Source organism: Paramacrobiotus metropolitanus, unplaced genomic scaffold (assembly GCF_019649055.1).
Source record: "Paramacrobiotus metropolitanus isolate TYO unplaced genomic scaffold, Prichtersi_v1.0 Parri_scaffold0000133, whole genome shotgun sequence".
NCBI lineage: Eukaryota > Metazoa > Tardigrada > Eutardigrada > Parachela > Macrobiotidae > Paramacrobiotus > Paramacrobiotus metropolitanus.
The window spans coordinates 286,752-313,585 of NW_026570353.1; the positions used below are offsets into that span (position 1 = coordinate 286,752).

At 44.2% G+C, this 26,834-nt stretch overlaps 3 protein-coding genes across 3 annotated transcripts; 2 read left to right on the plus strand and 1 right to left on the minus strand.

Annotated features, from left to right (window-relative positions):
* The first annotated feature begins 1,841 nt into the window (after positions 1–1,841).
* LOC129598978 (uncharacterized) lies at positions 1,842–11,048 on the plus strand. The gene is made up of 5 exons (XM_055497073.1): positions 1,842–1,913; positions 1,996–2,105; positions 3,007–3,213; positions 6,159–10,025; positions 10,329–11,048. The coding sequence occupies exons 2-5, from the start codon at positions 2,061–2,063 to the stop codon at positions 11,046–11,048; spliced, it is 4,839 nt and encodes a 1,612-aa protein (XP_055353048.1). The 5' UTR covers positions 1,842–1,913; positions 1,996–2,060.
* Positions 11,049–11,230: 182 nt separating this feature from the next.
* On the plus strand, positions 11,231–15,008 carry LOC129598940 (uncharacterized transmembrane protein DDB_G0289901-like). Its single transcript, XM_055497028.1, has 2 exons — positions 11,231–14,797; positions 14,861–15,008. The coding sequence occupies exon 1, from the start codon at positions 11,309–11,311 to the stop codon at positions 14,477–14,479; it is 3,171 nt and encodes a 1,056-aa protein (XP_055353003.1). The 5' UTR covers positions 11,231–11,308; the 3' UTR covers positions 14,480–14,797; positions 14,861–15,008.
* A 5,083-nt stretch (positions 15,009–20,091) lies between these two features.
* Positions 20,092–22,619, minus strand: LOC129598963 (BTB/POZ domain-containing protein 1-like). The gene is made up of 6 exons (XM_055497058.1): positions 22,329–22,619; positions 22,119–22,241; positions 21,725–21,881; positions 21,482–21,660; positions 21,283–21,418; positions 20,092–20,712 (listed from the first exon to the last, which is right to left on the minus strand). The coding sequence occupies exons 1-6, from the start codon at positions 22,481–22,483 to the stop codon at positions 20,236–20,238; spliced, it is 1,227 nt and encodes a 408-aa protein (XP_055353033.1). The 5' UTR covers positions 22,484–22,619; the 3' UTR covers positions 20,092–20,235.
* Positions 22,620–26,834: the final 4,215 nt, after the last annotated feature.

Consider the following 26,834-nt stretch of genomic DNA (forward strand, 5'->3'; position numbering starts at 1 on the left):
GATAAGAACTAAAATGGGTCGACGCACATTTTCTAAATATCGGAACTAACTCTGCACTCTGTGAAGCAGAGAAGTAAATGAATTATGAGAATGATAAAAAAATCAAAGGTCAATCACACTGAATTTCGATTTTGAAATTGGAATGCTAACACAGCCGGAAATGGCGTGTTGCACGATCGTGATTGGCGCTGCCTGGCCGGCGCACAGGAAGAGCCGACGTAAATTGAACGTGAAATTGTGCGAGTGCTAAACAAACACATGTGTAAAAATGACACACGTTTGGCCGGAAGTCACTTTTAAGCAAATAACATAACTTAGACTGCTGACTTAAACATTGGTACATGAATATAAAGTAACTTAAATCAATGGCTGCTGTCACCCGTCTGGCTGCAGAAAGTCTGGTTGATTTCATACATAAAATGTGCCGCCGGTACGTATGTAGATACTGAGGGGCGGAATGGTTTGCCCCTCCTCAGACTTCCTGTCGGGTAACCTTTCTGACGATCAGCCAGACTGACTATTTACCGGCCAACCAACACCTGACCAGAATCCCGTGAAGACTAGAATGTGCGCAACACATACTGCACATGCGTACATATGTATTTAAATAATACACAAAAAAGTTGTATAATCTCTATATCTGCAGCGTACCTGTAGTATACATGAATATGTATAGAAAATGTAATTTTCATTGGATAGGTAGCATTATTTTTTGTGCATGCTACGATAGTACATTAGTAGTGTATGTACTTCAAGGTTACAGATTTGTCTTTTTTAGTACCAACCATTACAACATTGTGTTTAAACTATTCTTAATTTTTAATTTTAACTTAAGTATGACCTTTTCTGCAAGTTGATCCAGGATCGCTTGCATTTTGACTTTCCCGAACTGTTCAGTATTGACCAATTACGTTGTGCGAAGAAGGTGACTTACAGTTTTTACGATTTTACGTTAACTTCTCGTGGTAATGTGCATTATCTGCAGACTGCTGATAATAATAAAATCGCATATGAGTTCACGACTTAAAAATACGTAATTATACTACATAATGCTGAGAAAAGTTTGTATGTTTCTTTTACTGATCAGCTGTAATATCAGGTAAAACAGTGCATATGAATCTGATAACATTATAATTATTATGTGTGATATAATTCCGATTTGCAAAACCAGTAGTTTATCGTGCTTGAACTGCGATGACCTATCATAAGCAGATGGCATAGTAATCGTAATCGTATTGATGTTCCGCATTACGCTCCCACAGCAAAATGCTTTCGGATACGGCTGTTTTTTCTCTGCTATCCACTGACGTTGAGCTTGCGTTTATATCATATTGTACAGTAGCAAGTACTGTACCACTTTGTACTACTTACCACTTTGTACTACTGCCATAGTTTATTGTCCGGGAATGTGTGAATGTTGTACTTTGCACAGTGATGAGCATGGGCTGAAGAACATAAAACAGTTTTGATGCGCTCAGTGATGTACCGGACCACTACCGGTCAATTTTACTTAAACCTATACTGTATAATTATTATCATACGACTACCGGGACCCCAAATTCAAGGCAATATATAATACGGTAATATATAAGCCGGAATGTTACATGAGTCAGTTTTGTGTCAAGAATGATTGCTCATGGCCCATAAACAATGCAATCTGTCAGTACAGTCTTCGTCTCTTATCCTCAACCATCAACAAAATGTTTCCATTTCCGGCTTCCATCAAAGCTCCAAAACGTGCAAGTGGTAAAGAACATCGAATCATGCTGCCAGCTTGTTTAATATCTATATTATCTTGTTGTGCTCATGTAGTTTACATTCCAAGCAGAATGCCAAGCATTTGCAAACTTTCTAAACCTACTCAATGGTAAATCGCTTTGACACTACTCTCAGTACACTCTGGATGTGCTGATGTATGTAAATAAATAGAATCTTGTTTATCATCGCGCCTATTGCAAATGAAGTGCGGCAATTAGGTAATCGGTGCGTCCGTAGGTTTGAGGTCTCCGGTACCTTCCAGAGCATCTTCCCGAGCTCCCAATCCCGAGTATCTTCCAGCGATGCGTGACATGAAATCCGCCAAAACTCTTAAAGATCCTCATGAGGTAAGTACGAATTTCTAATACTCCATAACTCGTACATATACTCGTGCATATTACGTACAAAAGGAAAAGCGAAATTACTTGCACTGTTTCCTTGTACTGCCGCTGTCACCCAGCTTGTGGTTTTAGTTTTTGCTGGGAACGAATATTAATATATTAGGATCGTAGGATATTAAGATCGTAGGAGCATGAACAAACTGCAGTAAACGTGCAGTTAAACCTTTAAATCGGCGTTTAACTTAATAATTATACTCTCGTTCATGTACAGTACGTCTCTTGGTGGAGGCAGACGTTGTAAATTGTAATACAATGTATATACATATATGCGTTCACGATATGTTATATGTTAATAACGATTAATAAGGCCTGCTTACCCTGCGAGTATTATCAATATTTCGAAAAACAAGCAAATGTTTCTCACTATCACGTTTATTCTCTTTTGGCAAAGTGTCTAAAATTGTTGTCTTTCCCCAAACAGCTGCTGTTTTTCCGCTCATAATATTTAAACTAATCCGTCGTGTAAGGTGTTTGATCACTATGATGGATCTGTGAATATTGTGAACTCTTGTTAATTATAATTAATTCTGTTAGTTGCATTCATTGATGGTGGTTTGTAATTATGAATAATTTTAATATCTTAATATGAATGTATCTCTATGGCTTTGTTATTAATCTGTTTCATGAGTACAACAAGAAAAAGAATTAAGTTGCTGATGTATCGATAAAAGTACTAGGTAACGTAGTCGAAAGAGCTTATAGTCTTATACCTATATTCCTTTACTTCAACTGCAACACTACTGACTGCTTGAATGTAAAGTAATATCAGCCTGTCAAACTATTAGTGAACCTTACGGCAACATCGAACTGTTTACCTTTTTTTGCCAATGTGGTATGCGTCTTACAGGACCAAAAATTAAATCCTAATGGACTGAACCTGATTGTAAAATATGCCGATCGGCCCAAACTTCACGCGGACAATGAGACAGTGGAGGTGCACATTCCGCCGGGCACTTCAAAATCGTGGCCTGATCCGCCTGCGGTAACTGTTGGTGACCTCCAGATCACACTGAAGTCAGTGCAGGACATCTGGAAAATCGATGGTCGACTCAAGGTATTCCATAATAGTGCCCACCCATCGATTTGAGGCCGTAATTAACTCGAGCGAACTATTAAGTAATCAGCGCAGATTTACTATCTTTTTCATTGCAACTTTGACTTTGACACCAGACTAATGAGGAAGGATCCTGCAGCCAGTGCAACTGTGCTGCAGGTCCGTCAAAACAGCGCAGCAATGTGCAGGGCGGAAATCCCCAGAAACAGCGAATAGCTACTCAGGAGGGCGGGGCGTCCCGCCCTTACACCCCTTTTGCAGGCATCGCTACGTCCTCGGAGCGAAATCTCCCAGAATTCGGAGGATCCGCACCCCACCGGTTCGGCTCAGGTTCCGGGTCAGTTCGGTCCGGTTCGGGTGGTTAATCCGGTCGGCTCGGTTCCAGTTTGGTCGGCTCAAATCCGGTCGGCTCGGTTCCAGTTTAGTCGGCTCAAACCGTTCACTCAGGTTGGGTTCCGGTCAGCTCGGTTCGTCCGAGTCAACCGTCTGGGTCAACGCACTGTCGCGCCAGATCCAGGTACTTATTAGTAAATCTTGCTTCGCTTTCGCTTATAACAACTAGAGTAGGTACCCAAAGTTATGGACGGCGGCAAATAGGAAAAATAAATCTTTTGGACTGCGTGTTTACACAATCATTGCGTAATATCTAAAGATACAATAGTACCAAAAGCGCCAGGTTTCAACTATTACTGACCGGTTTTGCGGTTGATCACTTTGTACTGTAATTTCGACAGTTTTTAGAGTGGTGATAACCAGGTTTTGATTTCTGAATACACCGCAAACAAGTATTTGAAACAACCGGTGTTATTAAAGTGTGATAATTACTATTATTAAAATAAACATTTTAACCCTCATCCATTCAACCCCACCTCCCACGAAGGTCGAAGGTCAGGTAGAAATTCAAAAATCTTTTATAAATAAACTGAAAATACGCATATCAGGCACAGAACAAACACCACCAGCCGGTGTAATGAAGGTGGCAATGGTCCAAGACCGGACACTGAGATAACATCGAGATATAAAAAAAATTTAAACTATACTGTAGAAAAGTGCACGTTGGCGTGCATTGGCAGACCGGAGCGAAGTCAGAAAACTTCTTGATTTGGTTATTTTCAGGCCAGTTTTTCTTATTAACAGACATAGATCAGTGAAATTTCTATGTAAATAATGCAGTGCATTTACATAGAAATTTCATTGATCTATGTCTTCCGCCTCAGAATATTGGTTTATGCTGCATTTAATGCTGCCTAAACCAATATTCTGAGGCGGTGCTTTTCTTGGTATGCACTAAAGTTTTTTTATAATTTTATGTTTGCTTCCTGCTTAACAAACCAAGTGGTTTCATGCTTTATGTGCGCAGATAAACACGACCCGTCATCAAGCACGTTACCGGTATGTGCCTCGCTAAGCCAATATAAAACAAAATATTTCAGAAGGAAAGAGGAGAGGGAAAACATATTTTGTTTTGCCGGGACTATATCTTTCCATAAAAGAGACACGGCAAAATTACACTAATATTGGGGTGATGGGATCTCTGAGTCGACTGGTGCGCTGTTTTCTTGTGAAAGCGTGCACTCACATGCTGAGCATGGGAATTAGTGAATGAAGCGCTAATTAACGCAATTTAATATGGCAGTATTTCGAGTGACCTTTTCAATGCGACAGTATCGACCGCTAAAGGCAGAGCACTGCTTTTTATCAAGATTACGGCAGAGAAAAATTCTAGGCAGTTACAAAGTGCGCTCCGGTGTGCATCATAAGCGCAGGAATAGGTGATAACAATGTCATAATAGTACTAAAGTACATTAAGGAATTTCAGTACACTCTGACTTATCGTAAGTTTAACTTACGATAAGTCAAAACCATGAGTAATCACATTTGACTCATAGAAAACCTATCCAATAATGCGATAACACAGCAACGGTAACGGCTGCGATATATGAGTGCCCCAGCTTATGATAAGTTAGACTTATAATAAGCTCGACGTTGTTAATGAGAGCGTGAAATTACTGCCTGAGTAGCTTAATTACCTTTAATACATCAGTAAAGCTGACCACTGCCGTCTTGAATGACTATCTAATTAGCTTAAGTATTGCCTAATTATTAATTACTGCGGGAAATTACTGCCTAATTAGTAATTAATGCCGTCTCTAAGTCATTAAATTATTAATGTTACTCTGCGTTCGTAATTATGCTAGATCTAAATTTGTTAGTACATAGCGTCTATAGCACGGTATTAACGGGGCAGAGCAGTCCATAGCACTCACCGTCTACAGCGTGTAACACGCGCAATGCATGGATAAGTCAACGATGCCCAACGGAAAATCTAGTCGAGACCAGATTTACCGTTGGGCAATGTTGCCTTAAAGTGGGCAGGTGTTGACTGTTGCAACAAACCATTGCACAACGCTTGCGTTATCTCTGAATGACACAATGTCATAGGAGCATGACGCACAGTCCGTTGGGCTGCATTGTCATAAGGCAGTCAGAACTGAAAGTACCTAGTATTTACTATTTACAGTAGTAGTATTATGAATAGAAGTATGCACGTGAACCCAACGTACGTAGATTCACACGTGCGCGACCTTCACCTTCAATAAAGGATAACAATCAACAGATGCAGTAGCCTTTTACTGTATATAGAGTCAATATGTCACGTGAACATATTATGGCAGTCACTACAGCTGTTGTTAGCAAAGGCGCAATATCGTTTCTTCCGTAGCGCACTTCCGTATTGGACAGAAATCAACTAATACATTGGTCTTGAAGTACGAGACCTTGGCTTCTCTCCAGTCGATTATTATTACGTACATTCTGTAATGTAAAAGCTGATAATTATTACGGATAACTTTGATAGCTGCCTGTGTTTTAACCTTATAACAGTTGCTGATATTTACGAGTTCGTGATAACCGTTTGCATTCGTTCAAATTTTTGCTAATCGTAGAACTCGGCAAAGGAAAGTTGTCAATTCGTTCTTCACGTTGATGACTCAAAAGTGACTGTTTCGACTATTGATGTTGCCATTGAAAAGTTTTTCTTAACCGCACTGTCGATCACTACGAGAGGAATCGTGCGAGGGAATTATCTGGCTTTTCGTTCTACGGACGGCTCCGTACGGATCGAGAAAGCGGTCCACTGCAGCAGCCTGGCCGTGCATGGGGGAGACCATAATGTACGACTGACAACCGAAAGCATCGTCGACTGTGAACATTTCACGGTTTCCGGCAAGAAATTAGTGATCGATGGCAGACTGTTCTCGAAAACCAAGCACATTGAGCTCGATGTCACAGTCGACCAGTGTCACATCGGCGTGGACGGCGCAATCGGCTCCAAAAAGGACAATGCGTTGAACCAGAAAAAAAGAAAAGATGTCCTGGTTAACACTATAAGAGGGACAATTCGGGGACACATCAGTAACTTCGGCACCGTTGTGGCCCGCGAAGAAATTCAACTCAAAATAATCGGGAGCATCTTGTCATTGGTAAATAACATTGATGATTCAGCGCACCGAGGCTACCAAGCAATTAAGAATCTGAAACGGGTGGGAGCACCTGCGGACTCATCAATGCAGCTTACCAGCAGCGCATTGCTGGGAGCTATCACCGAGGAAAGCCCGGAAAAGGTCGCCAACCTGTTGGAGAAGTTCGTCGATCCTAATGAGGCCATGATCGATCAGCGGACACATAACTTGGTAACACCGGCGCTAGCCATACGGAAATGGTTCAGACAGTTGCGAGGCGAGGCACAAAGACCGGACCGACCGGAAAAGATCACGACCATTAAAGCGCTTTTCGAAACTATGGACTGGAGACGCGGAAATTTTAAATCACAGAATCTTGATCTGGCGATTGACGGAGACCTGTTTGACTGTGCGCAGTTGAAAGCAACAACGAGCTTAAAGGTGACAGTTACTGGAACTGCCGTGTGCGAGCGCGATTCAATCTGGTCGACTGGTGGTGTTACGGATATGTCTATAGGAAAAAATTTGGTTCTACACGGACAAGTGAAATTTAATAAAGCGATCATGAAGGTCAACGAGGATGTCCTGTGCAAATCGACCGCAGTAGTGGCCGTTACCGACCACGCCAAAGTCTGCGGTAATAATTTTTGGTGTTCAGGACAGTGGTTTACGGACGAAGCGCTGCAATTACAACTGAAGGACTCTGCAATTTTTCACCCCGAGTCCTTTCTGTTTGCCGGCATGCTACGTATGGAAGCAAAACATCAATGTGAAATCTTCAGCCAGTGGATGGTGAATGAAATGGATATTTACATCGGCAACTCGTTTTTGATCGGACCGCAGGCCACTGTAAAAATTAAAGAGAACGGATCAGTTGTTTGTAAGCATTACCGAAACGAGAGCCATTTGGCTATTGGGAAGGATATGCAGATCGTAACGGAAAAGTTAGAGCAAGCCAAGATCGGTGTTACGCTAGTTGCCAATCAGTTCACGGCTACAGTTCTTGCTGATTCGGATGAGAACTGGGATGGTTTGACTGTTACTGGCTCGTTACTCGTTAAAATGACTCATCGGCTCAACAGCCATGGACTGATCAAAACCAAACTTGCCACCGTGCATTTATTTTCTGAAACTGAGTCTCATTTTGTCCTAAGCGGCGAAATGTCTGTGGACAGCGGACCATTAATGCTCATCGTCCAGAAGGAAAAACAACCGACACTTGACAATTTTAACCCATATCCGGGATTTATCGTTCGGGGAATATTGGCAGCGAGCGAACTACGGATTGTTTGCAACAGCATCATCGAGAACAGCGGGACCATCATGGCGCAAAGCTTACTCTCCCTTTTGACAATCGGAATCGACAACGGAAAGGGTCTTTTGCATGCACCCGATATTTCCCTGGAATATCTCTGCAATCCGAATACTGAACTTTCTGGAACGGTCAGCGCACCCTTTAATCTGCTGATCAATGCTGCCAATGCCACGGATTTTCAGTTGGCTTGCACTTCGCCGGATAGTGAGGCCTTGATACTTCCAGAAAAGCAGTTCTTAATTAAATCGTCAGACTTCTCAAGAATAAAGACTCCGATCCAATGGAACACGGCGACACAACCGGCTACGACATTCATTTTCGACGGGCAGGTCATTATCGATGCGGCGGTTAGCCTAGCCAGCTGCAAAGTAAAGGTCATCAGGAAAGAATCTAACCGTACTACCGAAAACCTTGTTCCAACGATTATTGTAACTGCGCATGGGTCGTTGCTGATTCCCAGGTTTAACGTAACCGGCACCAGAGAACTCGTGGAATTTGTCATGGACGGCTCGACGGATGTGACCTACTTGCGCGTCGCCGAGACTGTTGAATCATTTGCTTTAAAGGGTACTGGTTCACTTCAGTCGCTCGCACATATAATGGCAAAGTGTGGCTCTCTGCACTTTGGAACACTGACGAATTTCCGCACAGACGATATCGACTGCCAGTCTGCCATTATTCTCAAAGATGCCGTAGTAACGATGGACAGCATCGAGCGAGAAGCCACTGTGTTTTTATCAACGCAAACCGTTAATGTTGTTGGTACAGTCAACATTAAACGTAAACTGTTCCTGTCTGCAGCAGATGAGACCAAACAGCCGGCCGTAACTGTCGAAGGCACTATTGAAGGAACGGAAAAGAATGCGTCCGCCATTTTGCGAGTGGACAAGTTGTTTGTATCGGGGACCATCGGAAAACTACAACTTTGTCAGGTAATAGCTCGAGACAATTTTGAGCTGCTGCCGACCGGAAAATTTCAGGCAATCGAAAACCTTGAAGCGGACGGAGAATGGATGACATGGAAAGGTCAAGTCAGTCACTGCAAGAAACTCTCACTAACTGGATGGGGATTGCTATGTACCGGGCGACTGAACGAAGCCATCGACGAAATTTCCATTCACTCGAATTTAGTGTTCGCCAATATTGGTCAATTAGGAGCACCGCTGATGACCTTTGCGTCGCCTTTTATTTTTAATATTTCATTGACCGGCGATACCGCTGCAATGGGAAGCAATCCTAAACAAGGAGTGCTGGACATAAAGTCGCTTGTGTGCCTTTGCTCGGGAAGCCAGATGTCAGCCGAAAGCATCCAGAATGGATCGGTACTGTTATTCAAATTTAGTACACTAACCCAAGCGGAAACTCCGAGTAAGGATCAGCTGGAGAACTGGAAGAAAACCGTTGACGCCTTGAATCAAAATTTTACATTGGGATCATCTGCCTCGCTGGACGATATCCAGCGATCGATCCAATCAGTTTCGGCTTCAACGGGACGGACAGAAATCGAGTTGCGGGATGTTGTGAAATTGTACGCAGGAACCCGGGAAATTGTTAACAAAATGAACACCAGCGGTATTCAGACGTTTGACGTACCGGAACTAGTCGGAAAACTGATGGAAGCCAATAGCTATTTCCAGAACATTTCATCTATTAAAGGGCGATTGCTACAGGTACCAAAGCTGGCCCGGGAATTGTACAACAAGGGTATTAGAAAACTCAAATCACTCCACGAGCAATTCGGGTTTACTGGGATTAAAGCGGGGGAACCAACGAAAAAGGGAGTGCAGGAAAGTGGAATGTGGGCTTATCATTCCGGTGTCATGACGACAGGAGCGGGATATACGGCTTTGTTCGTTGAATCGTGGGTGAATGACGGAACTGTGTCGTCCAGCGCTGGAGATATTGCCATCAGCGGCAGCACATTGATCAAACAGTCCGCGGCTGGGCGCATGCTCAGCGCGTACGGTTCGGTGTTCTTGGATGCAGAGCAGGCGGACGTCAGTAACATTAACGCTGCCAAGATGCTACTGCTGGAAGTAAGTACGTATTTTATTGGTATTTTAATTATTAGGGTGCTGGAAATCGTAAGTCTTTCATTACTTTGCCGTGCCAGTCGGTGCCACTAATCTGTGTGATTCGGCAAATCTAACACTCTCCACGCGCATTCCCCCGTGTTGATTTGACCTATACGAAAAATAATTTTTTCCATTCAGCTACTTAAGTAAATATTTGTTGATTTGCACAGGAATTGCTGGCGATGCCGATTTATAATTAATAGTTAGTAGGCATCTATCACAAGGCCTCCTTCTAACGGCTCTCACTGTTAACAATTTTTTCAGGTTAATAAATCCCTGAAAGCAAGCAACATCAACGCCAAACTGGCACAGTTAACTTCGAAATCAGACAGCGTTTGTATGTCTGGCGCAAAAGCCGATTCTGTGTTAGTGTCAGGTGTGACGGTACATGCGCAGGATGTGGATGCAGAACATTTACAAGCAACAGCACAGAGCGACGTCAACCTTGCTGGCGTGAAAGGAAGAGAGATTATGGCGTCTTCCAAGGAAGGCTCAGTTAGCGCCACCGGCGTCAAAGCGAAAACCCTACAGGCTGACGCAAAGCTGGGTGCTGTTTCCGCGTCAAAAGTGGATGTTGACAGCTTGATCGCAGAAGCCAAGAATGATGTCACCCTCGCAAATGTCAAAGCGAAGGATATGGGCGCAAAAAGCCATGAACAAGCAGTACGTCTTACCGGCAAGGTTGCTACTGACAAGGCTACTTTATCTGGTGCATCCACGGTGCAGCTGGAATATGCTGACGGCAGTGCGGATCACGAGTTTGGTTCGTTGAAACTGGAGACCAAGAGAATGCAAAAGGACGAGCTGTTTAAACTGCTGCACGGCAGTGGCGCGTTTGCAGCGATGAAGATTTCGGATAAACTCGATTTAGCCGTTACGGACCAAGCAATTATTCTTGGGTCGATCAATAAACCGTACGACCTCAGTGTCACAGGTGAGATTAGGAAAACATTAAGGCTCCTTTCAGGAAAACAGTCTTTTTAGGTTTTATCCAAACTGTCTAGTTTTTAAAAACAATAATTCCTATTAATTTTACCTTAGGCATTAATGCTTGCTAAACTGTGCAGGAGCTTAGTGCAGCTACTGTAATTCCTGCAACAGTAGATGATGCACAGACGGGAAAAGGTCTGCGACAAACTTCGATGCCGTGCATCAAGGAGATTTTCGGTTTTGAAAAGAGGACAACAACTGTAGCGTGGACCGAAGTTGACGGCTCCGACGTCCAAGCGGAGGGCAAGCAAATAATGGTCGCAGAAAACGACGCCATTACTTGCATTGCATCCGATATAAATGGGAAAGAATCTAATTACTTGAGGGCTCGAAAAGACGTCAAACTCTTGGACCTTGTTACCACCTGCCGTATCACGACCGATCAAAGCACGTGGTGGGGACTGCGGAATTCAACGGAATGGAAAGCGAAGCCAAACAGTCATGGAAGCAATTTATTCAATAAAAGTATTGGTCTTAATACCATCATCTCCGACGAATGCGATATTCTTATCGAAGGGTCCACAGCGCTGCCAGCCGGTAAGGTGAATTTGATAGCTGAACGGGGCAAAGCGCAAATCAAAGAGCGCATTTTGACCGATACACAGTCCAAAAATTGGTCAGGCTTGACGATCGGTTTTGGATCACTCGGCTACAGAGCCGAGGAATCCAATTCCATACAGGATCGGCTGGCTGGCAACAGCTTCAGCGTGGGAGAGCTCAACGTTAAAGCCAAGCAGTTCCACGTGGAAAACAGTATAAATTTTGAAGTGGCTGATGGTATGGAGGTCGATGTGGAGGATGTGAAGTTTACCGGTGCCCATCTGCGATCGCAGTCCAGTGCCCATTCATTCGAAGGATCTTTTTCCGCTTTGAGTATGTGCCTTTCGTTCACGGAAGATACATCTGCAAAGAAATCATCAACGTACCAGAATCAAATTGTATGCGTTGGTGGTAAGGTGACCTTTAAAAATGTTAAAAATCTGGCTATGCACGATGCCAATCTCAATGCGGAAGAAGTTACCGGAGATATCGAAAACTTGGACGTCATATCGAGTTTATCGACTGGCGAAGAAACCAGCAAAAAGGAGACAGTGGATTTCAATTTCGTAATGGTGAGCGGTATTCCAGTCCCGGTTCCAGGGTTTGATATGAGCAACAGTCAAACAAAGTCCGGCCACGTGGATCAAATATCCGGAATTCATTCAAGGAAATCGCTACGCTCCAGTGATTTGCGAATAAAAAAGGCCATGCTAACTGGCGCTTCGATCACTTCGGACGGGAACGTTGAAAATATTGTGGAGAAAGTTGAAACGAAAGATGTTGACGAGTATTTAGACCATGGCGCCAACTCCTGGGCACTATCGGTAAATCCTCAAGCGAACTCGTACTCCGCAGGTTATTCCGACGCTTCCCATCAACGGAAAGGTAAAGTCCGGGCAACTATCGCGTCGACATCATCCACTGGAAACGTTGCAGAAGCGTACCACTCGGCAACCATCAACCGCGATGCGAACGCTAGACGCATTGTCACCGAAGAGCACAAGTCTTCTGTTGGTGCAGCGCTACACGCCAGTAAGACCGGAGCAAAGGTCAACATCAACGGTGTGGGTGCCGGGCTGATTCTGGGGAAAGATAAGATTGAAGCAAATATCAGTGTGGTCGATTTCGAAGCCGGTTTCAGTTATGCGGAGAAAGATGGTGCCGGCGCCAGATTTCGCATGGGGGAGACAGATATATCTGCGGGATATTCTTTGAAAGATGCTGGCGGACATGTCAAAGTTAAAACCAGTGATTTCGAATACCGTGTTAAAGGCGATAAAACTGGAGGATCGGTTAAGGCCAAACACGGGGTTGTTGACATTAGTGCAGGAGCTGGAAAAGATGGTGGACATATCGGAGTAAAAACCAGTGATTTTGAGTACCGTGTAGAAGGTGATAAAACCGGCGGATCAGTTACAGCCATACACGGGGACATCGACATTAATGCTGCAGCTGGAAAACATGGTGGCTCAGTTAAAACAGCGATTAAAGGTTCAGGCTTTTCGCTCGGCACAACGAAAGACGGGGACATTGATCTTGGCGCGCAACATGAGGGTACCTGCGTGGCGCTCGGGTCGGAAAAGTCTGGTGGTTATTTGAGAGGATCCCATGGAGGTGCCGGATTTGATGTTTCCAAGAACAGCGATGGCAGTACTTTCAGCGCAAATGCGGGTGATTCGCGGATTGATTTCAACAGCAGCAATAAGGGAAAATTCAGTGTGGGTGCCGTTAGCGGTGATACCGCTGTGGCCTTTGGTGCAACCGATTCCGGAAAGTATGTCAATTTGAAGCATGGTGACAGCGGTCTCGGTTACTCAGGTAGCGCGGATGGTGGCGATTTCAGCGCTAATATGGGCCAGTCACACTTGACCATCAGTGGTAACCGAAATGGAAAACTTAACATCGACGCTGGAAGTGGAGATGCAGCCCTTAGGTTCAGTAAAAGTAATGGAGAAAGCTCCTTCTCGGCACGACATGGCGACGCCAGTGTGGATTTTAAAAAAAACAGCAGCGGCACTACCTTGCGCGCGGGAGCTGGTGATTTTCATCTCGGCGTTGACGGCAACAATGACGGAAAGTTTGGGATGGACGTTAAAGCCGGCAAAACAGCTGTTAAATTCGGAATGCACCAATCCGAGGCGTCTTGGACAGCGACACACGGTGATACAGAATTTAATTTATCAAAAAATTCCGACGGCACTGCGCTGGGCGTCAAAGTTGGCGATAAGCGCTTTAATGTCGCGAACCGCAATGGCAAATGTGTACTCGATGCACAAAGCGGGAAGACTGTAGTTAAACTTGGTGGCAATGATTCCGGGAGTTTTCTGACAGCATCACATGGTGAAGCCCGAATTGGTTACTCCACGAAAGCGACTGGCTCTGCACTGGACGTGGGTGCTGGCAAATCGCACCTGAAGCTTACTAGCAACAACAAGAAAGGAGTGACCATGAATGCGGGATACGACAAAACGGCGGTGACGTTCAACGCCAGTGATGCGGAGCAATCTTTGAAGGTTAAACACGAAGGATCCACTGTTGGCTATTCTGCGGATGGAAGTGGTGCAGCTTTTAATTTAGCTGCAGGAAAATCAAAGTTTGGCTTAAACAGTAACAGCAATGGTCATTTCGCGGTAAATGCGGAACATAATATTCTGGCTGTTGGAGTGATAGGAAGTAAGAACGGAGCTACTCTGCACGGGAGACATGGAAATGCCGCCGTTGCCATCGAGGCTGATAAGAAGAAGATAACGGAAAGCTCAGAGCGGGCGAAGCGCGTTTCAACGCTAGTCGCGGCAAGGATGGAGTGCGAGGGCATTTTGAAAGTGGCGCCGCAGCCGTCACCGTGCATCGGAATAAACGCGACGGCGCCGACGGTACCGGTTTAAGAGCAACAAACGGAGCAACCACGCTTGACCTTCAACAAAACACCACTGGTGCCGTTGGCTCGAGTGTGAAGCATGTTAATTCGATGGTTGGTTTGATGGCATCTAAATCGACTGTGGCGTTAGCAACGAAGAATAGCAGTGCTGGTGTCGTGATTGCGAACCGGAACCGCGCTTATAATAATCTACTAGACCAGGCATTGAGTGGATGCGTTACCGCTATGGTAAGCAAAGATATCGCGCTGCCTCAAGGCGGCGATATGGATACAACGGCCCTGGACGCGAATGCAGTGTTGCCAGAACTGCATTACGGAAAAATGGGTACAGACTTTTTGAAAACCGTTACCGCAGCATTACCAGTTGCAAATATGATGGAAAATCTAGCGAGTACGGCAGCCACGGACATCTTTACGGAGCAGCTAAAAGTAGTCGAGAGCCGGCTTGTGTCGAATACGGAATGGGCGGAGGAAGCAGGGCTTATCAGTCGAACCGACAATTAATGAGAAACCACGCTTTCAATGTGTCGAGTTTCTCACAGATCCTGCAAAATGCAGCATTCTAATAAAACTATATTATAGTATTATGCTTGGTTAGAGAACAAAATTTGATTATTTAAATTATTAATTTTGACGTTCTCCTGCAGAGTCAAAGGGTTACCTGATTGGACCAACCAAGTTGCAGGAAGAATTCGGTTTCTTTGGCTTGGATTTTTACGCTGTAGAGCTACTTAGGTTCGCTGTTAATGGCTGTCGGCCAAAGCTTTTGATAGAGACGCAATAACTTGTTTTAACTGCTTCAATCATTTCATTGCGTAGCATATTAACTGTTATATTCTGTACAATTTAGGTAGTCACGAGTACATTATTAACACAATGTAATCTGATAATTACTTACGTTTGGCTTATTGAGAGTTAATGATTAGCGGCATGGCGGAAACGCGGATCGTATAGTGCGCATACGTGAATTGGTTTATTAAAGGTGAATTTACTTTTATGTTTTACAAACCTATTCTACCACAATTAAGAAGATATGGACTGTTGCAGTTAATAAACTTAGGAATACTAAGAATGCAAGTCGTATGTGCGCGGCACAAGACAGGCGTGGAACGATACATCAAGACAGGCAGCATGTAGCTGGTGCACGTACAAAAACACGGGTCATTCCACAGGAAATGTCAAGATGATCTGATGCGCAGTAAAGCCCAACTGACAAACATAAAGGTTAGTCATTAGTCTCATTACGACATTTCAACAACATTAACAGCATGCGTTGGCAGTATAACAGCAACATGGATTGTCAACTTGATGTGCAAGCAAAATGATCCGTTTTTAATTAAGCGCAGTATGCACACTTGAATAACTGTACCACAAGTAAATTTGATCTAATACGAAAAATGTAGAAAAGTGTTTCGGAGATCAACCATATACTGCCTAAAAGAATTTGCGGGAAGTGAAGGCATAATCTTCGCTGTACTGTGTCATAGAACTTCGTTCAGGATGGTCTTAAGAAGAACTGAGAATGTTCCGGAATTCACGCGAGAAGTATTGTCCGAGACACACCGATAAAGCTCTTCCAAAAATTGACAAACAAAATCAAAACACTTTTTTTAACTGTACGGTCAGGGTACATACTGTAATTCAAAACTGAAAAGCTATTTGGCAATCGCGAATATGAAGGTTCAAACTGAGAAGATGTCAGCTGTAGCCTGCGCGCCATTTCAGTGAGGACTGCCATGGCCGACACTCGACAGACCGCTGCACCAAGTGGATGGCATGCCCCGTTTAATGTTCGCGACCGGAAGTGCCCGAATTTGCATTCACTGTTCCAGACTGCCAGACTCTGATGCAGCAGTGGACTACTCAAATTTTCAAGATGCCGAGAAGTATTAGTTTTATTCACAAAATACGTCCTCAATCTCTTCTGCTTTCCTATCTCCGCTCTGGTTTTGTTTCGACCAGGATTATGATTCATAACTTTCCGAGCGGAACTGTCTTCTCACTGGATGAAGGAAAGATACGGCACGTTTTACAATTAATACCCGCATGGATAGCTCCGTTTTGTAAATTATACTGTACTCATACAGACGGTACATCAGCTTGTACATCTGACGAAAACAGTTTGTACAGTTATGAGCGTTACCGCGTTAAACTAAAGTCATAACAACATCCATCAGCAAAAACAGCGCCAAAAATACGGGCAGTTGAAATTTGGTCTTTTCTGAACAATACCTATATATGCGTATTTTCGTATTTAAATTTCGTGCTAATTGTAATTTTGAGATGTCGGCTAACAATCACGGAGATCCTTTCCCAACCGCATTTTGGTTTTTGACGGTACTGGCTAATAAGCCTCTTCCGGCGATTTGCAACCACTCAGTAGACACAGGGAGTTCACGAAAGTGAGTAGACTTGGAATAACTGACGTACATAGTGTTTGTCCGCGTTTTTAATGGTCTTCAACATATATTTGTAGTTTACCTGTCGCAAATATCTAGATGACAAAAAAAAGTCCTGAAGAACACCGGATTTCAGTCGGGGCGAAGACGACGCATTAATAAATCCGGACGGAGAAATTTTCCAAATTCATACGAACGCGGCTGTGAATGCGCTTTTGAACGAAGTACATATTTTTCAACGATAGCTTACCCTCTGAAACAGACTCAGCTGGGACAGCTGCGTACCTATTCACAGGAAAAGCGATGTGCAGTTTGCACAATGATAACAGATAAACCCGGCGGCAAGTTTTGAGCATGGCAGTGCCAGCGCATGTCGGTCAGTGTTGTGGACTTCGACGCATATTTAAATAACGCTGAATGATGATGGCAGTCCGCGGAATACTGCATGATATAGTGAAATGATGAATTCTTAGTGAAACCGATGATAAATGCAACTGCTGCTGGATGACTCGGTTTTTGCATGGTGCAAGGCACTTGTACGAGAACACCACAGCACTCCAGGAAGCTGGCGCTGTAATATGAATTACTGTTCGTGGAAAGTGATTTAGCTCGTTGTGAACAAACGGGAAGTAGCTTTCTAGAGAACAAACAAACGGACGAGGGGAATTGTTGACACTTTCTCGCTCAGTGGAAAAATACTTCTGCTTCTAGAGTCAAATTACAGGTTTACGTCAACAGATTCCAACTACACCGTCGCTTATGCTGACGTTAATCCCGTGAGGTGGGGAACGAGCACGCCGGCAATGTTTGATCGGTAACCGCGTCCGCTGTGGCTTCAACAGTAGCAACCACTATCCATCATTCCTTTTTATACCATCGGTGTATTTTGAGAACATTGGTACAGCACGCTCATAGGGGTTCATCCTTGTTCTCTCGGGCCATCTTTGCAGGGGAACGTTATGTCAGTTTCGCTTTGTCGGTCTGTTAGACTCAGTTAAAGCAGAGGACGCCAATCGATCCGTGGATGATGTCCAAAGCACTCGGAACATAGGAATTCTGTACTGGCAACTTTGAGTTGCGCGATCAAGTTTTTACTTTGTGCGTCGCAACCTTAGCTTGACCTTTTCGGCGTATTTCTGATTCCTGGTTTTCAGAGCCTGCAAGAAGAAGGCTGTGCATAATGAAGATGGCAATGCAAAGAGAACTTTTGGGGAGGAATTTTTTGCGCCGACATCTTTATGACGCATTTCCCTAACTTACATTCTTCTGAACTGATTTAGAGCCATGGTCCTACTGTCTTATACTAGATTAAACTAACATTCTGACTTTAATCATTCTAGGAGGGCCAATTTTGATTGAATTATACAACCCTCTTGGCATATTCGTTACTCGTGCAATGTCAACACATTTTCACATCGGGACCTTTGGGTTTACTATGATACGATACCAAGGACTGTGTACAGGAGTTACATATCCATTGTGTTTGGCATGAACCACGTTGACGGAAGAGAAAATGCTATAAAATTTGCGGCAAAGGTTATAAATGAAGCTTGTTATCGTTTATAACCCTTGCTGAGATTTTAATTGGTACTTTACTTTACAGTACATTCACGGAAGTGGAATAAGCAGTCCTAATTACTCTGTGCGACATGATGGCCACATTTACCGCTCGTTTCTTCGCGCGCGTTATAAATGTAAATCAACCGTCCGTCCGTGGTTTCTGGTAACCCATCTGATGCAATTCAAACTGATAACTGCCACCGGCATCTGACACTCTTCAAAGACCGAGATTATGTATCAGGCATGCTCGCACTGTATGCACCGGGAACGCATGATGATGTGTTGATGCTGCGCTGCAAGTCTGCAACCGCTTGTCGTAATTTTCGGAAAGTCTTTGCTATTATGCAGATAAAGCCACGATACTTTCCCAGTAACTAACAGGCTTTAAAGCGAAAACTGACTACGGCGTTCTTGCTTAACGTATGGAGTTACGCTTGCTTTTGTTGCAATAATCTGTAAGCCAGAATCTCAGATCTCGTACAAAATAATACTTGTTGATCAAAAAAACCAGGAGACAAAGCTTTCTGAAAAAATGCAAGCACAGGTATACCAGTTTAGGTAATTCGGCTTACCAAGCATGAAAGTGAAATTAAGAAAACCTCGTTTTATGTAGAAAGATACTATGCTACCATATTATGCCTAGGAAAGCATTTTCCTCTGCAATAGGAGACGGTGAAGAACGTTTGCTATGTGCTTCGACTTAGCCGTCCGGTACGGGAACAAGTTGAACGCCTTCGCTTTGCCTTGCCTGTGTTCATTTATTAGAAGGCATGCATACTGCCCGGACGGAGCTGGGACTGGTACTCCGAACGAACAATGATGTGTTATGGCGGATTTGAAAGAAAAAGTGAATGGATGAAGTGCTGTGCTGCCGCAGCGGAGGATACGGGGGCGGTCTGGCAGTCGGCGCTGCCGCAGCTGCCAAAATATGCGTTGCTGTCACGGCATCACGCCTGGAAACGTATTCGCCAGCTGAAGAACTTGCTCGCCGTGGGCAATTGTGTTCACGCTGAACGGTTTCACCGGGCTGGAATTGGCACTAGCTGTTCTTATTTTGCTATGTTCACTAAGCTCCCATGCAGTGCTTCTTTCATCGGCGAACTGATTTTTTATACATACTTAAAGACTACAGTAGTTATGGGCAACAACAGGCTCGATTGTCGATTTAAATGTGTAAGCAAACTAATCTGTTTTATTGTGGCCATGTGCAGTTGCACTTGAATAAGTAACTAACTCGTATACGTAAAGGAAATTTCGCCATACTGTGCAACTTGTATATAGGGAAGGTGTTTCCGGCTGCGGCACTGCCTGGCTGCTCTTGAGTAGACTCTAAGAGCTGCATAATATGCGCACTTAGATAATAACGCTTACGTTGAGTTCTGATGTCGTTTTTTGACTGCTTTTTAAATACCTTACATTTCACTAACTGCAATTAAAACTTTGTACAGAGCGCACGTACGCGCTTGTTATTACTTGTTCTGTACATGCGTTTCAAGTACTGATGCTGCACTAAGAATTAAAAAAAAATCCATCAAAATCCATTCAGTAAAGATACAGTTTTCATACAATTTCCAAACAGAAATGATGCAACAAGTTGCTGCAGCATGGATAAATGCTGTAAAAAAATACAGAAAATTGCCGGTAGGTAAAAGCCGATCCCCACCATAACAGCACTGCCGGCGCGCCGCGAGTGGAAAACGTGAGTCCAAGATTAACCGAACAAGAAAGAACACGAGAAAGAATTTCTGAACAGTTCTCATTCATATACACCATCTGCATCGCACTCTTTGCCTATCGATAGTCACTACCTTCTGGTTGAAAGAAATTTATTCATCTGGGCATCGTTGAATCCTAGCTGGCCGAATTCCATCCCAAACTCTTCACCCTTGCGGTAAACCATATGATACTTACCGCTGGCTCTGCGGTACACAACACGATTATTGTCACCATGGACACCCGCCAGAAGTTCTTGGCCTGGCTTCAGAATATCGGATGCCCGCACAATCTCTGCAAGGCCGCAGGGACCTCCTTCTGAATGCGTCACGCTGCGCCATTCGAATTGCGCTCTCTCGATGCCGATGATCTCCGCTGGAGCCCATGTAATCTTGCGCAGAAAGTAACCAGCCTTCACGAAGACCTTTTCTTCGTGCAGAAAGATGTCATCCCCGATACGATGCCAGCGGGCGTGCCGTGGCTCCGTGGAGAAGGGCAGCGGTGGCTTCACCGTGGCGAACTTGTACTGATATAGGTCGCGAATTTCGGACTCCAGTAGTAAACCACTCTGCAAAAAATACAGCCGTACTTTGCGATTGCTTTATGTAACTAGCTGTTTCCGAAACGGCTGTACACAGTCAACAATTTATTTACTTAACCAAACGACAAGGAAAGGTCGGTTTGTAAATTGCGGACGGTAATTCATTCAAGCCGAGCTATAGCAACACTGAACCCGACAGGCAGATCGAATATGCATGGTCTGTATTATGATATGCAGACCCTGGAACACGAAAAAGGCAGCGAAAAATGGGGACTTTAGACGAGCAATTCATTTAATGGTGCTACTGTACAGCAGGGCCCAACAGCATGGTTTCTGGAATCGTTTCAGCATTTCTACTACGTAGAACAGCTGCTCCAAAATAACGTTTAATTGTATTGTGGGAAACGAGACTAATAAGTCAAATGCCGCTACAGTATATGATGATAGATAGCACCGGATAAGAACACGCTATCAGGAGGATAATACTAGCTTCGGTTTACGTAGGCATTAAGCGATTACTTCGATAAAAGAAATTTTCTTATGTTATTTTTGTAAACCGAGATCGGTTTGCAATGATATAACAGAGGATGCACTGACCTTCACAGGTCCATCAGCCAACTGAGTGTTGCTCAGCAGCGGAAACCGAACGAGAAACAGTGCTTCGCCTAGAATCTGTCGCCGATTAGCGACGGATGCATCCAGGTTATGCGAATCGCATGCCTTCAGCGCCCATCTGTTTAGGAAAAACAAAAACTCTTATGAACAGCTCAACCTTTGATCCACAATGTTCAAGTACCTTTCGACAGCCGAATAAATGTTATGTTCCTCCGTCAGCAGCGTGTCACGCTGCAGCATCAGCACGAGCAACTCCTGCCCAATGACCGTGAAATCGTCCTCGGGAACGACTTCGTCAGCATTTTTGTCGATAAAGTCCAGGCAGCTCTCGACTATCTCCTCGGCATGAAATTCCACGCCCTGTAATGAAATATCAGCCAACGTCCAGATACGGATTACAGAGGCATGATGAATTTTGACTAACGTGTTTCAGGAGAGTCAGACAGTTGAGTGTGCTAAGATGAGCGCTGACGAACTGGCAGCACTTCTCCATTAACAACGGCACGTCGTACTTATCCGCGCACATGAACGTCTGACAGACGTCGCCCACCCCCAAATATACCGTATCGGTGTATAGGTACCTGCAATGGGCAAAAAACATATCAAGGGAACCATAAAAAATATCCAGTGACCCATACAAGTCGCACGTTTGAATACTGAGTATCACACATCGTTGTAACTCTGTGTTATACTGAGTACCACACACCGCAAAAAACGCACAATTTGTGAGAACTAATATACCCATATATTTTAAGGTGTGGACTGGGTAGAATAAATGCAATGTATGCAATAGAAAAGCAGTGCCTAACGGCCCTAACCTGAGCATATTCTCAAAGGCATTAGGAACAACATCCGGGATATCGATAGGCTCCTCGCCTTTCTCAGGCAGACTTCCGTAGAACATGGTGCAGAACACGGAGCTTCGCAGACACAGTACGTACCTGTCATTTGTTAAACAAAACACGGTTGTACCGCAGAATCGACAGCAGGATCCTACCAGCCTATCAGTGCAACTGCAGAGTGCTTACTTGTGCGCCTGAAAGAGCTTCGGTGGCCCAAAGTCTTGTCCGACTGTGAACTGCACGTCACTGAATTCCTTACTGCTTAATGAACGCTCCATGCCGTTGATGAGTGTCATTCCGTATCGGCGAAGACCTGTGGACCTTGAGGAATGCGCAGACATGATTCTGAGATCCGTGGCTGATAGCTGTCAAAATGATGCAACACAGAAGTTCAGAATGTTATGGATTTTCTTGCAGAAAATATGGCTCATAGCCTTGTACACGTCGATAAAGCAACAAAATTCGCAACGGCAAGTATTTAAAGATCAAAACGATTTCGATAACCGTGAATCCGTGATTAATAAATAATAGGTATTTTTAAAAACCAGAACGTCATCTCGTATCTGATGCGGAGAAGACAACAGCTGCAACCTGCCCGCCATCTCATCGAGGGCTGCCATAGGCATCCGCCTGGCCATCCGACAGAACGCTACCCCAAGGAGGGTGCCGTGCAATTTATCATTAATTTATTCTTCGAGACCGGAAGTGTCCTCTCTTGTAGGGAGCATCCATTATTCTATGAAGGACACGTTTAAGAGGATCGGCTGTTTCTAAGCCGCCAGGCTTTGGTGGTTTGGCCTTTTGACAGCGGGCTCCCAAATTAAAAATGTACTGATTTTACCAGTGCATAGGAAATTTTTTAAATGAGACAATAATATGTAAACGGGTAAATGCAGACATTATCATTAAAACAGAGCAACGAATGGGGGCACAAGCGGATTTCGAAATAACTAAACCGAATAAAGCAGTTTATTTTATTTTCCATTCGCTCGAGGAAAATTCGACAAACTCTCTTGGATCGTCGTTTAGACTTTACTAACAGAGTGATTTTATATGGAATACTGAATCAGATGCCACTGTGGTCCCATTATAAAGCTTGCAATATATTGCAAGTTACAGCGGAACCGATCTACAAGTTTTGCTTGCAAATTGCCGCATGGAAAAGAAACCTGAACCGCGCAGTCGCGATTAGCATGCAAACCGGCATGTTGCCAAATAAACATAAGAATGCACTGAGCTAATTGTAATGATCGTTCGTGTACAAAGAACAGAGGTGATTGCAGTTACCATCACACATCTGGACTGCATTTGAATCTCAGTTCCCCCGAAATGATCGTTAAGTCGCTGAAGTCGACAATATGCTCCTGGTCACGGTGCTTAACCACATGTTGTTCACCGCGTGCCCGGCAGTACACGTAAATACTCTTCCGATCCGTATTGTTCACGGACACCGTCACCGGCTGGCCGGGCTGCAGGACATCGTCGACAGCACGCCGGATGTTGCGGCTCGCGGTCGTGCAGTGCTCGCCTGGGTACCCCGTATAGTCGGGCAGCGCAAACTGAAATTCCGACCGCCGGATGCCGACGATGACGCAGGCATTCCAGAACTGCCGGTGCATTTCATCCTCCACAAACACCTTCTCCCGGTGCTGGAACACGGTCTTCCCGATGCGGTAGGCCGAGGCCTGACGGGGCTTGGGGGAAAAGGGCAACGGGGGTTTCTTCTTAGCGAAGCGGTACTGGTACAGATCGTGCACCTCGGACTGCAGCAGCAAATCGGTCTGAAAATATAATGCAAAATGAAAACACTGGTGCTGGTGGCAGGGTCGGCACAATAGGAATTATTATGACGCCGATGCGACGACTTTGCGGCATATGTGTTGGCAATCTTGGCATGTCACTGTCATACGGCTAATTTTCAACTCTGTGAAGTATTTCAAAATCAAACGGTTGGCACGTAAGCGCGAAAAAATGCTAACTCAAGAAAATTTATAGAAAAAATTAGAAATTTGTAAAAAAAGTGCTAACTCAAGAGCAAAATTAAAAGCCAACGAGGTTGTTCCAAATGGGACAAACCAAAAAAAATGCTCCAATGGACAACAGAAATGTCCAGGAAATACTTCTTACGTGGCAAGATTCGTAAACTCATGCCAAACAGCAGCAAACGAAACTGATTATAATTCTGGAACTGATTATAGCATAACTCATTAGAAACTTCTTACAATTTCCAATATATTCTGACAGTATATTTCATTAAGTTTAAACTGTAAATTATTTCGAAAAGGTCTTAGAAATGTTGAAATGGCATCGTTTTAGTTTTTTCCAGCCGTACCTGTGCAGGTTCGTCGGCCAGTTGGGTGTTACTCAACAGAGGAAACCGAACCAAGAACAACGCTTCTCCTGACGCTGGTTAGAACCTGACGCTGGTTAGCTGCGCTGGGTTCGAGCCTGCAGGTTAGGCAGGCCTCCAGCGACCACCTGTAAGAAAGAATTTATTCACATCCCGATTACAACGGCGCGTTCAACGGCATGGAAGACCGCCAGTCCAGGCAGCAGCTGGGCATAACATCAGCTAGAAGAAAACCACAGCAGTATAAAAACCTTTCAACAGCAGTATAAATGGTATACTCCGACGCCGACAAAGGTATCCCGTTGGAGAATCATCGCCAATGTCGCCGGTATAAGGGATGGAAAGATTTCCGACAGGAACACGCCATCACCGGTTTGATTGATAAATTCCAGACAGCGCTTCACAATTTCTTCGGCATGCAAATCAATGGCCTATATCACCGTTAATGTGACATAAGATGGAGTATTTCCCTTTTTCGGTGATTTGTTTACTAACGTCCTGCAGAAGGATGAGGCAGTAGTCCACGGTCCACTGGGCGTTGACATAGTCGCAGCAGTTCTGCACAAGCAGCGGTAAATCGTATTTATCCGCGCACATCAACGTTTGGCACACATTGTCCATATTCAGATGCTCCAGGGTGTCCGTGTACAGAAAACTACAAACGAGCGATGTAAGACATATCAACGTCTAGGGGCGGCTACCATAGAGACAAGTGCCTGACTGGAGCATGTTGGCAAAAGCATCAGGCGCATCATCATGGATCTCGATAATCTTCTCCCGCTTTCAGCCAGATTTCCGTGGAACATGGCGCGAAACACGGAGCTGCGCAGACACAGAATGTACTATAAAACAATTTATCTGTCACGGTATGTAATGTGCGCTGCAGTCTTAAGGTGTCCTTACGAAAGGCTATCAGTAAGTATTTTTTCACATGGATTCTGGATGATGAATTGATGATTGAGTTATTTTCCTTATTTCGGCCAAGAATAATTTATTATTTTAAGCTTCCCTATATTTTTTTGGATTGAGATTTGACTTTCGAGCTATCAAAGCGGACATACAGAATTCTGGACGTGCTAGACAAAAAAACTCCAGCATGGAAATCTCAACAGCTTGCTTGTGCGCGTGGAAAATCTTGGCTTGTCCCAGTTGCCGTCCTACCGAAAACCGAAAATCACTGAACTCTCCGCTGATTAGCGTCCGTTTTAGGCTATCTACCAGTGCTACTAGTCCAGGACATTCGGGAGCTGTAGATGCTAGGGGTTTGTGCGACATAGCTGATCCGACGCTTCACAAAACCGTCGGTTGGTGCGGTTACAACTTCGGTGCTTCGCATGTGCTGAGGCGTTTGTGAGTTGAGAACGCCGAGAAATTTTGGGACATAGCCCATTTAAATGGATCAATCTCTTTAGCAGCTTCTCCTCGAATGTGAGGATGCAAATCAATTTTCGAATTGATTTGCACCGTTTAATATGACGCACGAATTAGGGTTGAAATCACGCTTTCACTATTTCACATTTCACTTTTCATTTCACTTTCATTTCATAATCACGCGGACCATCGCGTGAAATGTGAAAGTGAAGTGAAATGAAATGTGAAATGCGTGAAACAGTGAAATAGGGAAACCGCATGAAACGCGGATCCACGAAATGAAACGATGAAACGAAACAGCAATGACAAATAGCAAAGTATCAAAATATTTACGAAATATGAACTACTGATGATAGTAACAATGCCGACAATACAATAGATCAGGCTGCGCTGACTGCTGATTTTTAGTATGTTTAGTACTTCAGGGCTCACCGCCCGCATCTGCCAGCTGCACTAAGCCCGTTTACATCGGCGTAATCTGTGTAAAATTTACTCATTCGTGTTTTGCAATCCAAAAGTGTTCTCCTAGTTCCAACATTTGAACCGTGAATGGTTTCGATTTTCTTTGTCTTTTGCAAGTGAAAGAAGCTATCAAGGTGTAGTAAGGTCATCAATATGGCAGAAGAAGAAGAGGAGGACATTTATGCAACAGGTAAACTAAGACTTTTTAATGATAAAATCCTGCATGCTTAATGTCTGTTGATAAATCCTACAGCAGGAGCACCAGATCCAAAACACCGACTGAAAGAATTTGATGAGTTTACAAAGGGCACCATCAAATACAAAAAGACTAATGAGTACGAGGTCTTCTGCAAGCACTGTGACAAAGAGCAGAAAAACCCCATTCGTGGTTGTCGTACGGTGATGCTGAAACATTTGTCCATGTGCAAACGCCGAACTGCTGAGTCACGCGGAACAGCACACAAAACACTTGTGGAAATTCAGTCTAAGCGTAAGAACGAATCCGCAAT